Here is a 15216-nt window from a genome sequence, read left to right on the forward strand (position 1 = left end):
AGAACATTTCACTGAAAACAACCGTTTGGTGGGACCTATGGGCTGGAGGAATCATCGGCCCATATTCCTTCAGAGACGAGGTTGGCGCCAATGTAACAGTGAAAGGCAAGCGCTATCGTATCATGATAAACGACAAGATGGCGCTGCTTCCTATACAATCTGTAAAACAATGGATTTACTGCGTCGTCGTCTCTCGTCTCGGACTAGTGGATTGACCCGCAAGATCGTGTGATATCACACATTTGGACTTTTATTTGTGGGGTATTTGAAATCTAAATGCTTTGTAGACAAACCAGCTTCGAAGCTAACATTACTAAAGTTATTCACGAGATACCGATCGAAGTCCTTCCACGAGTCATTTAAAATTGGTGTTTATGGATGGCCGAATTACGGCGCCATTGCGGCCAAAATATCATGAATGGTTCTACACAAAAATAATAAAGATTGCCCAATCAATTTGAATTTTCGTTATTGTACTTCAATTTAAATCCGATACCTCTAAATTGATCGCCTTTTAGATGAAAAACATGCCTTTTTCGAAATAAAATTAATTTATCTTTTCAAAAACCTGTTTTAAAGGTGAACGCGGAGTATGTACGATAAAGCGTTTTTTTATTATAATAATATTAATTAATAAAATATTAAATAATATGTCCATATGCATACCGATATTCACATACATACTTGTATGTATGTATAATAATATAAATAAAGCGTTTACATACTCACTCATAGGATTCTGCACCAGCTGTTGGACTACCTTGGATAGAGATACGACCTGAAGTCGGAGTAATCATTGCACTGCCGTCGTTGCCGCTATTCATTACAAGTGGACGCATGGAGATGCTTTCACTAAAAGTTCGCATTTCACCACGAACATTGAAATCATGGTAATCAGCGTTATTGCTGCCACTACTTTCGGTTGGTTGAGAACCGAAACGTGCTTGCATAAGACTTTTTGTTATATGATTTATACTATCAGCTACACTACAGCGATTGACGTCATACATGGCATTCGCTTCAAAAGAGTTTGCCCCGACTGGTATTGATTCAGCACCGCTAACATTTCCATTAAGTTGCGTTTTTTGATTTTTTCGGTCATGTCTAAAACTGTTACCATGTCGCCGGAAGGATGACCACACAGTACCAAAAAGAGTATGGTGTCGCTGGAAAATAAACGTTTCGCAATTAATAATCTCCGCCTCTTTGGTTGATTAGTTGGGAGTCGTAATAGCTGAACATATTACAGTGTAATTCAAACATTGGCAGTAAAACATCAAAAGTATATAAAACTAATTTTCAAAAGTCAAGTCAACGAAAATTGACATTTCATTCCAGTAACTTAGGATGAGGAATTGCTTAAATTTGGAGTTACCTCGAAAACAATATATTGCTAAATGTTAACCGAGGCTAAGCACGCGAAATATTATATTTATGGTTTAGCTTAACAAAACAAGTTTTTTGTCTATCTAAATGTTTCTTATATGCGAAAACAATATTAATTTAGTCCTTCTTCCCTTGTGTATGTAACCCCGTGTTATTGATAAGTCTATAGAGTAAAATATTTTATGATAATATGAGTACATAAATAATCAGTATAATAAATAAAATGCAATTCAAAATTAATTTCGGGGTGAAACCTACGAACAAAATTAGAAATAGAATTGTCATCTTTGACTACACATTTGGTCATCTATTCCCCACAAAGACCGGAACATGTTTATATTTTTTATAAACAAATAACTAAACTACCTGTTGTCTACAACTAGTCACTTTCACCGAGATTAAAATGGGCCTTGTGATATATGTATTTCAACGCTTCTCATTTCATATCGGATATCAATCCAAGAGGGAACGAAATCGGTTTGTACGTATGCACTATTAAATACCCTGAGCTTTGATAAATTAGACATTACCACGATTTCTACAAATATATCGACTCCAGCGCCACATTTTTTTTGGTAATTGGAACCTATTCTTATTTTACTGAGTATCTCCATAGAAGTATAGTTATAGTTTTTTTAGAAGCATTTATTTTTATGAAGTATGATCCAAATACGATTTGCCATTTACCAACCATGTATATAATTTTTCAGGATGTATCAATCGCAGTGCCACTTAGCGGATCCAAAGATACAAACCTCCCGGAAATTTACTTTTCATGCACTTTAATCTAACTATTTCGCAATTAGAAATAGTTGATTCTTAACTCTTTTATAATGGAGCAAACTAACTATTTTAACATTGCTATGCACTAGGCAGTGGTCAATTGTCCGACTCTACATGATTTTACAACTAACTTCAAGTTGGTTATTTGGAAGTTAACTAAGAGTTATCTATATTATAGTTAAGTCTAAGCTAAATGGATTCCAGTTAGCTATAAGTTGCTCAATACAATTATTATTAAAATATGCTATTAAATCATTTTTGTTTAGTATACATACTATATATATACATATACATAATAGGACTATGAATAAGTTCGTGCGGTTTTTTTTCGAAATTTGAAACTTTATTGACGTAAAATGGTTACAAATTTAATATTCAAAATATTGTCCATCGCTTACTACTACTTTTTCCCATCTTTCTGGCAATTCACGGATTCCCTTTGTGAAAAATTCGGTCGGTTTTGCCGCAATCCACGAATCGATCCATTTTTTGACTTCATCGTAATTACGGAAGTGCTGGTCAGCCAGGCCATGTTGCATCGATCGGAAGAGATAGTAATCGGATGGCGCAAGGTCTGGACTATACGGCGGGTGGGGTAGGACATCCCATTTGAGCGTTTCTAAGTATGTTTTGACCACTTGTGCAACATGTGGCCGAGCATTGTCATGTTGCAAAATAACTTTGTCGTGTCTATCGGCGTATTGCGGCCGTTTTTCTCGCAGTGCTCGGCTCAAACGCATCAATTGTCGTCGGTAGACATCCCCCGTAATCGTTTCATTCGGTTTCAGTAGCTCATAATACACAACACCCAGCTGGTCCCACCAGATACACAGCATAACCTTCAGGCCATGAATATTCTGCGCCGACGTCGATGTTGAAGCATGGCCAGGGTATCCATACGTTGCCCGATGTTTTGGATTGTCGTAATGGACCCACTTTTCATCGCCAGTCACAATTCGATGCAAAAAACCCTTTCTTTTGTGCCGTTGAAGCAGTTGTTCGCATGCCATAAAACGGCGTTCAACGTCTCTTGGCTTCAATTCATACGGCACCCAATGGCCTACCTTTCGGATCATTCCCATGGCTTTTAAACGTTTGGAAATGGTTGATTGATCAACTCCCAAAGTTTTTGCAACCTCTTCTTGCGTTTGAGCCGGATCTTGATCGAGCAATTCCTCCAATTCGGTATCCATGAACTTTGGCGGCGCACCCTCGCGTTCTTCGTCTTCCAAGCCAAAATCACCACTTTTAAAGCGTGAGTTATGTGGAATGGCCCCGCTCCCACACATAAAATTATCAAAAAGAAAAGAACCATATTTTAATTGTAAAATGAGTATTAGTGAAAAAGAAAACAATCATATTCCAATAAAATTTATGATTGTAAAATGAACCTTAGGAATGCCACTCAGCACTTTAGAGTTAGAAATATAAATATACATAAATATGTATATGCTTAAGTATAATCCGCTCATTGCATATACGAATGACGTGAAGTCATACGTATATGCAGATAACAAACATACTGGTGTCAACACTCAAGTATGCAAAACATACTTGAGTGAAATAAGAGGACACAGTAAAACAATTGCTGCAAGTCTAAACAAAAAGTAGACTATTTGGATGGTGCTGAGTAACATCACAAACACACATATTTACAATCTAAATATGTATATACTAAGGCTATATTTAAGACCTAAAGATCTAAGAAAAGCCAGTTGTGGCTGAACCGCGAAGGGCGACTGGCAAAAGTCGCAGAAACTCCGTAATCTAAATTTGCAATAAAAGTTTCCATAAACTTAATAAAAAGTATTTATTATTTAGAGGAAGGATATTAAAAGGGGTTATGGCCGCAACTCGAGGTTTCAAAAAATAGACGGAAACCATAACTGGGGAGTCTATAGAAACCATAACTGGCGCAGTCGCGATACGGATGGCACCACCCCATTCGGCTACGGTGGTTGCTTATTAAGGGATCTTTAAAGAAGGAAAGCATTTACACATAAAAATTTAAAAACTGCACTATAAAATAGCAGTGAAAGAAGCAGCAGCAACAGATATCTCTGTCATCAAAGAGGTCGCTTGTTTCCTTGATCGCTATCAAACGCAAAAGCAACATCAGCAGCAAAACAACAGCAGCAACATCAGCAGCAAAACAACAGCAGCAACATCAGCAGCAAAACAACAGCAGTAACATCAGCAGCAAAACAACAGCAGCAAAATAACAGCAGCAGAATAACAATTTCAACAAGTACCAGTGAGCACTCCGGAAACATCAACCAAACCACAGCAAATAAGTGAAGACCAAGCAGAGCAGAGATCCTGAAAATTTTGATCCATCCATTGACGAAAGGAGTCTATGTAAGTAGCTAGTGATACATATATTTTTTAACATTTTGCGAAAAGTTATGATACTTGAAAACGACAGTGAAAAAAAAAATTTTTTTTTTTTTTTTTTTTTGTGAAAAATTGTTAATGTAAAGAGAAAATATGAAACATAGAAGAAATACGAAGTAAAAGGAAAAGAAACAAAAAAAAAAAAATATAGAAAATGTGTCAAATTTAAAGAGGTTTATAATTAGTTAAAAAAAAAAAAAAAAAAAAAAAAAAAAAAATGACGTACAGTAATTTACGCCAGGATAAGAATATGATTGAATGGCCAACCCTCACGGAGGTAGATCCTAGTGCCACAAGATTCAGGAGGATGGTTAATCGATTTGCGGGCAATAATCTTCGCACTAATAGAAACAGGTTTAATATGTTTAATATTGTGGAAAGAGCCCCAGTGCAGAAAAAAAATAGAGCAAGCGTACTTAATGCTTGGGCACGTTAAATCAATTAAGAAATTTTCTCGAAGCAAGTAAGCAAAAACTAATAATCAGGCATGTGACGTATGCCAGTTCGGTAAAAGCAAATCAATAATAATAAAAAAAATTGAATTATAAAATATATATTTTTTCTACTCCTTTGTTGATTCGAGAAGTAAATGGCCCAAAATATGGAGGCTTGTTTAGTAGCGATAACGCAACTATTGCAGCAAAATGCTATATATCAAAGAACCACCTTAAGACAAAAGGTGGAGAAAGACTTAAAATATCTACATCCTTTTGAAGGCAACACAAAGAAGTTGCCCTATTTTATTCAAACAATTGATAGGATTTTGGGGGACTACCCAGAGCAACAGGACCTAGTGTATAGAATAGTTTTCGATCTTAAGATATCAGGATCAGCAAAAAATTTTCTTTCTCTGACCCCACCAGAAAATTGGGAGGAGTGTAAAACAAAGTTAAAGCAACATTTTCGGTCAACTAAAGACCAAATGTCGATAACGAACGACATTACACATTTAAAAATAGGGAGTATAAGTGAACTTAATAAAAAAGCTAGGGATATAATTGATAATATCACCGAATTTAGTGTTTTAAGTGAAAATGGTGATGCGATGAAGGAGATATTCACGGGAATGCTCATTCAAAGAATAAAACAATTGGCGGCAGGTACGTTTGCTTGCACCATAAGAAACATAGTGTCATGGCCGCAGATGTCGGCTTGTATATACAATTTTATTGGCTTGGATGCTGGAAACCTGAATCCAATGCTCATATCCAAAAATATAAACAGACAGTCTGGAAATTTTAATCCTCGCCCTGTTTATAATAATAATAATATTAGACAGAATGCCAATTTTAGGCATAATAACGGCAACAATTCGCAAGCCAATAATTCAGGCAGGTATAGCAGCCGTTCGCAAAATAGCACTGCTCAAAACAATTACCGTGCACCCAATTTTTCACGACAAAATAATAGACAAAGTATTTCGCAACAGGTAAATGGCCGTCCTGTATATGAACAAGGCCAATATTATAGGCAAGGTAGCCAACAATTAAACAATCGACCACAAAACACTCCAAATAGACTTAATACATCTCAACAAACAAGGCGTTCAAATGGGCCTCAACCCATGGACGTCGATGCTGCGAGTCAAGGGGAGGCTGTAAACATAAACGAAGAGTTTTTTACAAACTAGCCTCGGGTGGTCAGAATAAAATTCTAATAACATTGACGTTATTCAATAAAAATTTTTTAACTTTGCTGGATCCAGGATCTACAATTAGTATTATGAAGAAGAAAACCTTCGATGAATATAATCTACCGGTTATTAAAGGAAATAACATAATAGTGAGTACCTTAAATGGTAATATTAAGGGCACAAATGAAAGAGTTAGTTCTCCGTGCCCATCAGAGTTTCAATATGTTGCCAAGGCTAGAATAAAGTGGGTGAAGATGGATTTTGATAAACCATACGATTTGTTGTTGGGAAATGACTTTATATTTAAAAATGTCAAGGTAATTGATATATATTAGAAAAGGAGGAAATTGAACTCCTTAATGGTGTAAAAATACCATTCCTCTCAAAGACGATCCAAGAGCAGGTTTATGCATTGGAGTCTGGGAAATTGCAAAATATTCAACTTGATCATCTAAAATCAGATGAACGTAAAGGAGTTGAAAAATTGCTAAAAAAATATAAAAAATTAATTTTTAAAGATGGGGACACACTGACTAATACAAAATCAGTGGTCCATGAAGTAAAGACGGTCACAAACCAACAAATAAATTCAATAATTTATAGGTTACCTCCGAAACATGAAGAGGAGGCGGTCAGGCAAATTAAAGAATTGGAAAAGCAGGGTATAATTCAAAAAAGCAGGAGTAGGTATAGCTCTCCTATTATAATAGTTCCGAAAAAAGAAGATAAGTCCGGAAATAAAAAGTTTCGTTTAGTGGTTGATTATCGTAGGCTTAATCAAATAACCATTGACGATAAATATCCCTTGCCAAATATTCATGGAATCTTAGACAAGTTGGGCAAAGCACAGTACTTTAGCACTATAGATCTTGCAAAAGGTTACCATCAAATTTTAATGGCATCTAAGGATATTGAAAAAACAGCTTTTGTTTCCCCACTAGGTTTGTATGAATATGTCAGAATGCCATTTGGGTTGAAAAACGCCCCGGCTACCTTTCAAAGGCTAATGAATGACATATTGAGAGACTACATAAATAAAATTTGTGTTGTTTATTTAGACGACATTTTAATATTTTCCACTTCATTGGAAGAGCATTTGATTTCTTTAGAAAAAATTTTTTCAAAACTACAAGAACACAATTTAAAAATTCAAGCGGATAAGTGCAGTTTCTTAAAGAAAGAAACACAATTCTTAGGTCATACGTTGACCAAAGAAGGAATAAAACCTAACAAAGGGAAAATTGCAGTAATTTTGAATTTAAAGGTACCAAGGACCGAAAGGCAATTAAAAAGCTTTTTAGGAGCCACAGGGTATTACAGAAAATTCATAAAAGATTACTCAAAAATAGCGTACCCAATGATTAAATATTTAAAGAAAGGGGGTAAAATAAACCCCAATGACCCGCAATATATTTCGAGTTTTGAAAATCTCAAAGCTCTCATTTCTTCCCATCCGATTCTTAAGTATCCAGAGTATGATAAAGAATTTTCAATTACAACGGATGCAAGTGACTATGCTATTGGCGCAGTGCTGTCACAGCAAGGACAGCCGGTATGCTATATTTCTAGAACTCTTAACAAGCATGAGCAAAATTATGCTACCATCGATAAAGAGTTTCTAGCTATTATTTATGCAATCACATACTTCAGACCATACATATATGGAAATAAATTTAAAATAGTCACTGACCACTGCCCAATTGTGTATTTAAATAATAAATACAAGCGTAAAGAATTTTCACAACGTCACCAGAGGTGGCTGTTAAAATTACAAGAATATAATTATGAAATAGAATATGTGAAAGGAAAAAATAATGTGGTCGCAGATTTTTTGAGTAGAATCGAGAATGCTCCGAAAATAAACGAAAATAATGATAAAGAATCGAATTTTGAAATGTCCGATACGATACATTCCGCAGAGGAAGAGTTATTGGAGCACTTTGCTATAAAAGAGGAGATTGTTAATAAATATAAGACGCAAATTATAATAACATATAGCCCTGAAGCTGAAATTAAGATATCACATGGTAGGAAAATAATCGAGGTTGACCCACTGAATAGTGAAAACATATTAAGAACTATATTTGAAAGGCACATTAGGAAAGGTAAGGTAGGAATATTTTCTGAAGTTGAAGAGCAAGATTATCATAAAATTCAACTGTTGTTGATGTCCATGTTCTCCTGTAATAGCAAACTGGAATTCATAAAATGTACAAAAAGAGCAACAGAGATATCGCAAGAAGAAGAACTGCATAGACAAATCTCTTTGTATCACAGTAAGGAGTCGATGCACAGTGGCATTGCAGAAACAATTAATACATTGAAAGACAAAATATTTGATCCGAAACTCAGGGAGCATATTCAGTTAATAATAAATAACTGTGAAAAATTCCAACAAATAAAATATGATAGAAAACCTATAAAACCTAAGTTATAAGAAAGACATTGCCTTGAAAGATCTAAAACGAAGTAGAAATTGTATATTTGAAAATGATTGTTCTTTTGAAATAAATAATAAAACTAAAATATTAAACATTGATGACGATACGATATTGATCGTCAATGCATACGAAACAATCTTAAAACAAAATTGTGACAATAGAAATATCGTATTAAAAAATAATTTCCTGATTACGTTTACAAATTGTAAAATCGAATTAAATAATGAAATGTTTGAAAATAATAAAGTGGAATTTGCAGAAAAATTCCACTACCCAGTAAAAATGTTAAACCAAAGTTACGAACAGGAATTAAAGTTTAAAATGATTGAAGAAAAAAATATGGAAAACATTAAAGAAATTAAAGAATTAAAATACCATAAAAATGTTTCATATGGTATGAATGTAACAGTAGCAATATGTTTATTGCTCTTATTGATTATAATAATTGTATATTGGAAAAGGAAGAATACAAAAGTAAAAGTTGTTAATAAAAAGAATTATAATGAAGGGGGAATTATGTTAATGGAAACCAACCCCAAACAAAATGTACTTATTAATGAAAGAACTCAGGAGAGTTCTAACTCTAACGGTGGGGGAGTTATGTGGAATGGCCCCGCTCCCACACATAAAATTATCAAAAAGAAAAGAACCATATTTTAATTGTAAAATGAGTATTAGTGAAAAAGAAAACAATCATATTCCAATAAAATTTATGATTGTAAAATGAACCTTAGGAATGCCACTCAGCACTTTAGAGTTAGAAATATAAATATACATAAATATGTATATGCTTAAGTATAATCCGCTCATATGCAGATAACAAACATACTGGTGTCAACACTCAAGTATGCAAAACATACTTGAGTGAAATAAGAGGACACAGTAAAACAATTGCTGCAAGTCTAAACAAAAAGTAGACTATTTGGATGGTGCTGAGTAACATCACAAACACACATATTTACAATCTAAATATGTATATACTAAGGCTATATTTAAGACCTAAAGATCTAAGAAAAGCCAGTTGTGGCTGAACCGCGAAGGGCGACTGGCAAAAGTCGCAGAAACTCCGTAATCTAAATTTGCAATAAAAGTTTCCATAAACTTAATAAAAAGTATTTATTATTTAGAGGAAGGATATTAAAAGGGGTTATGGCCGCAACTCGAGGTTTCAAAAAATAGACGGAAACCATAACTGGGGAGTCTATAGAAACCATAACTCGTGCAAACCACTTCTGGCACGTTCGCTCAGATAGAGCATGCTCACCATAAACTTCCACCAAGATACGATGACTTTCGGCTGCTTTTTTCTTCATATTAAAATAATGAAGAAGAATTCCCCGCAAAAACACATTATTTGGCACGAAATTCGACATTTTCAAGTGTGGTAAAAATATTGTTGTTTACGCTTCAAATAAAAAACTTATACTGACGTTTGTGCCTTACGACAGTAGCTCTCCAATGAATGTTTGGAAATGTGGATCGATGGAATAATAATCAAGTTACGCCATCTGTTGTAAAACCGCACGAACTTATTCATAGTCCTATTATATATATTCCCATTGTTCCTAGGTGGAACTATGTTTAATAACATGTGTAAATTTGAATTCTTTAGTTCGACAACTTCCCACGTCTCTAACGAGTTCTAAAGAATTCAACGTTTTCAGGACAACATACCAGTTATTTAATTAGTTAATATAAAAAACCAAGGGCTTTAAAAAATACTTTTTTTTCTCGTGGGATTTTAAAACATAATATCCCATCTTTGCCACATCCCATCGGCGAACATGTGGGATTGGCTGTAACGCTGGTGCACACCTCCGATAGTCCCCACGGGTTTGTAACCGACTGCTGATCCCAGGAGCATGTGATTGGGGGTGATCGCTTCGTCATTGGCGTATCTCATCATTAAAACTGTGTGCTGGCTTCATACCAAGTAGGACAGTTTTAACGGATCTTACAAGCTGTTCCCACGCACCTCCCATGTGGGACACCGACGGTGGGTTAAGTTTCCAGGGAATGGTGCTGAATTTAGTTTCTACCATCTAGTAATCAATTATCAATCAGTAATTTTCTGCTTACAGGCGTATAATTTTCTCTACCGCCTTGGAGTTGGTTCCGTTGTCGGTATATATTCCCCCTTGGTACACCGCGACGAGATATAAAATTGTTTATGCAAATAATACACAAGCTGGTATCGAACTGGTATTGGCAACTTGTATCTCTCCTGGTATAGTGACTTTCGTATTTTGGACAGCTGTTTATGTGGTCCCTTACAAGTTGAACTTTATCATCCGTAAGTCTATTTTTTCCTCCACTTGATCCACGCTTATCAACAAGGTCACGGTTAGGATAGTGTAATTTCTTCTTTAAAACAGTTTTGACGAAACTGGCACTTTCATCAAAACACTGCAGGAAGCATTTTTGGCATACCTGCAGTCTTTGGCCTTCAAACTCAACATAATAAGCAGCCTGAAATTTTCGCTCACGTGGCCTTTCCATTAAGGTACCAATGAACAAAATTCTCTGATTGTACGTACCCAACGACCAATATTTATTAAAAATGCTTTTCTGAAATGCAAGCGGAACCTTTGATTTGCGCTTCATGCGACAATCAATAATGAGAGGTCTCAATTTTCTTTCCGACACAACAACACCCTTTACATTAACGTATGCCTTTCCCAAGTTCCGTCTTGTGCATGATTCTTTCCTCGAATAAGCTCTTTGGGATGTAGTCGGGGCCTCGTTGAGCAGTTCATCATCATCTAAATTGCTACTATTTCCATTACACTGTGGTACAAAAAAAAAGTTGCAAAAAAACATTGGATCGGACATGGTGAGGGTTGTAGCTTATGAAAAACTGAAAAGAATGGTATGTATTAAATTTTGAATACACCCTCAAAATCTCGTTTTAGAGCCAAAAAACCGTTTTTAGGCATATTCATGTACAAAATACATCGTATCTTTGTCATTTTTTGACGAAATTAAAATTTTTTTTTTCATTTTCCAGCTAAAAGTTTAACCTTTCCAACCGTGAAAGAATTTTTTTATTATCTTTTGAATTCATGGAGATAGAGACCAAAAACTTTCAAAAAATTTTATTTTTTTACTTATTTTTCAACTTTGAGACTAGTTGGTAGCTTTAATTTTATATAAAACATCTATTTTCTCTTACTACATCAAAAGTGTATTTAATTTTGCTTTTAATGACCCCTAATTCAAAAGAATTCGTTGGAAATTATCCAAGGAATTGCCTTTATAAGATTATAGTCACTTTACTAGTTTTACAAGTAATGTGATCTTTTTTCTATTCTTACTTCCTCGTATTTTTTTTTTTTTGCATTTTATGCACTTTTCTATACTTTTTCCACAAAATTATCAGTGTGTAGAGTTTAATAATATGTTTATCTGATATTATACAATAGAATAATAATAAATATTTTCGTTATATAGAAACTATAAAATTTATTAATTCCATAAACCATTTTAATCTATTAAATTATCTAACAATATTCAATAACACAAAATATTTTTGACAATGATGAAATTAGTACATTTTAATCTTTCAAAATTTAAAAATGCTTATTTAATCTTTTTCTCTTTAACTTTGAACCGTCTTCTTCGCGTTTGAGCGACCAACAATACTCTGAAAGCATATTAATAGTGCTTTTCCCCTGAAAACGTTTTTCAACGGCTGTCATTTCCTGATGGAATCTTTCCCCTTGCTCGTCACTCATTTGTCCAAGATTTTCAGGAAAGAAATCTAAATGTGAGTGCAAAAAATGAATTTTTATGGGCATGTTGCATCCCATTGCACCATAAGCACTTAAAAATTCCTTTACGATTGCTTTGTAATCATGACTTCTATTGTTGCCAAGAAAATTCTGACATAAGGAAACAAAACTGCTCCAAGCTCGTCTTTCTACATCATTCAATTTCGATGGAAAAACATTGTCGTTCATGATTTTTCGAATTTGTGGACCAACGAATAAACCTAAAATTTTTTTAAAATCTACAGTATTTTCAAGTTACAATATGACTACTTTAACGTATTAAGACTTGAGTTTATTGTAAAAAAGCTTATATTTCTAGAGATTACCTTCCTTCACTTTGGCGTCACTCAACCTTGGAAATAGTATTTTCAGGTATCGAAAAGCTTCGCTGTCAACTGAGATATATATATATATGAATAGTTTTGCTATGTAATGAAATTTTTTACCGCGCATACGTAAATATGAGGGAAAATTTATTATTATTCTATAGTATCAGATAAACATATTATTAAACTCTACACACTGATAATTTTGTGGAAAAAGTATAGAAAAGTGCATAAAATGCAAAAAAAAAAATACGAGGAAGTAAGAATAGAAAAAATATCACAATACTTGTAAAACTAGTAAAGTGACTATAATCTTATAAACGCAATTCCTTGGATAATTTCCAACGAATTCTTTTGAATTAGGGGTCATTAAAAGCAAAATTAAATACACTTTTGATGTAGTAAGAGAAAATAGATGTTTTATATAAAATTAAAGCTACCAACTAGTCTCAAAGTTGAAAAATAAGTAAAAAAATAAAATTTTTTGAAAGTTTTTGGTCTCTATCTCCATGAATTCAAAAGATAATAAAAAAATTCTTTCACGGTTGGAAAGGTTAAACTTTTAGCTGGAAAATGAAAAAAAAAATTTTAATTTCGTCAAAAAATGACAAAGATACGATGTATTTTGTACATGAATATGCCTAAAAACGGTTTTTTGGCTCTAAAACGAGATTTTGAGGGTGTATTCAAAATTTAATACACACCATTCTTTTCAGTTTTTCATAAGCTACAACCCTCACCATGTCCGATCCAAAGTTTTTTTGCAACTTTTTTTTTTGTACCACAGTGTTATTAGTAGAAGTTGAGTTCTCATAGTTGGAATCTAGGACTGAGTCATCACTGTCAAAACGGAGATTTTCCTGTAAATTTGATTTATCTGCCTCATTCTCACTGCTTAGTGGAGTACTAGAAACATTTGTTAGTAAATCAGCCCCACTGCCCTCTAAAAACGACATGTGACTGCTTTCATCATAACCTATTAATTGCAAAAATTTAAGCAACTTAGCAAAGCTATTTGTTTGTTCAATCTTACCTGTTACATTTACTTCGTTTTCCATTTCATTAATTTTAAATATTTTTATTAATAGCTTTATTATATTGTTTTAGTTCAGAAAATATTCAATTTAACCGAAACTTTTTTTTTCTGACCTCTTATAACCTCTGCATTAATCACAGGAAATTGCTTAACTCAAATGATTTTAAAATGGCGCTTTAGGCATACCAATCTAACTGCACTTTGAAAAAAGAATAAGAGCATATTCGCATTTGTCGCGTATGAAGATATAGTTCTCTTAAAAACTCACAACAAAAATGCATTAACAACTTTTAAAGAGATAGTGCATGCTTATATATATAATATTATATTTTCAATTTGTAATAAACACTCACCTTCACGTTGGCTCTTATGTCAGCTCTCTTGTGTATGATAAACTTAAAAAAAATTTAGGGGCAAAAACAACTTAAGTTATTATAGGCCATTTAAATATAACAGTATTGTAATTGACCCTCTTCTTAAGTATACTTAGACTCATAGAGTAAATGCAATAGCGCTTCGTTGCGAGTTAGGCTAATATGTTTTTATTAATATTTACACTAAAAAGAATAGTTAGAGTGATAGGAACTTCGCGTAAATATACAGTTTTATTAGTTGAATATGAATATGACCACAGATATATACATATAGGTTAGGTTAGGTTTGGCAGCCGCATCGCACATAAAGACAACGATGCCACTTAGACCACGAAATGGGTTCGTTGTAAGCCGCGGGGGCTGGGCTACAAAGCGTAAAAGGTTGTTGATGCCTTAAGTGGATTAAGTAGGATTTTAAAAATCGGTTCCTGCTTCTGGCTAGAGCCGGGCATGGGCAAAACAGCTTTTGAATTGTTTCCAACTCCTCCTCATTTCTGCAGCTACGACAGGAATTATGCGTGTAAACGCCTAATCTCCTTGCGTGATTTCCTATGAGACAATGTCCTGTGAGGGCCCCTACTAAGGTCTTGATTTGAAGTCTGCTCAGTTTTATAATACTCTTGGGCAGACGTAAAATTAGCCTTGGCCATGTTTGCCTAGCAATTTCACAGGTGTTAGCGCTAATCCATCTTTGATTTGCAGAACTGATTAGTGCGTCCTTAATGAGAAGCTTACAAGTTGCGAGAGGTATCTCCATAAAATTACTTATGTCTGGCATACAGGTACCTTCTCTTGCAAGTTGGTCTGCCCTGCAGTTACCTGGTATATCTCTGTGGCCTGGAACCCAGCATAAGATTATACGATATTGCTTGACCATCTAATTTAGAGATTGCCGACAACGTAAGACACTCCTTGATGTTGTTTGGAATGCATCCAGGGCTCGTAGGGCAGCTTGGCTGTCTGATAGAATGCAGATATCCGTAGATGATATTCTGTTTATCTTTAGCTATTTAAGGCTTCATGAATAGCGTTTATTTCCGCTTAAAAACGCTACAGTGATCCGGTAGTTTAAA

General features: G+C 34.3%; 1 protein-coding gene across 2 annotated transcripts in view; it reads right to left on the reverse strand.

The window, feature by feature from the left end:
• Nucleotides 1-715: 715 nt before the first annotated feature.
• LOC128869643 (voltage-dependent calcium channel type D subunit alpha-1-like) overlaps nt 716-15216 on the reverse strand; it is a 141844-nt gene continuing 127343 nt past the window's right edge. For both annotated transcript variants that reach the window (XM_054112216.1, XM_054112215.1), the window contains one exon: nt 716-1166. In XM_054112216.1, the coding sequence (XP_053968191.1) occupies nt 726-1166 (441 nt within the window). In that variant the 3' untranslated portion in view covers nt 716-725. The remainder of the gene's footprint in view (nt 1167-15216) is intronic.

The sequence above is a fragment of the Anastrepha ludens genome, chromosome X, assembly GCF_028408465.1.
Source record: "Anastrepha ludens isolate Willacy chromosome X, idAnaLude1.1, whole genome shotgun sequence".
In the NCBI taxonomy this organism is placed as follows: domain Eukaryota; kingdom Metazoa; phylum Arthropoda; class Insecta; order Diptera; family Tephritidae; genus Anastrepha; species Anastrepha ludens.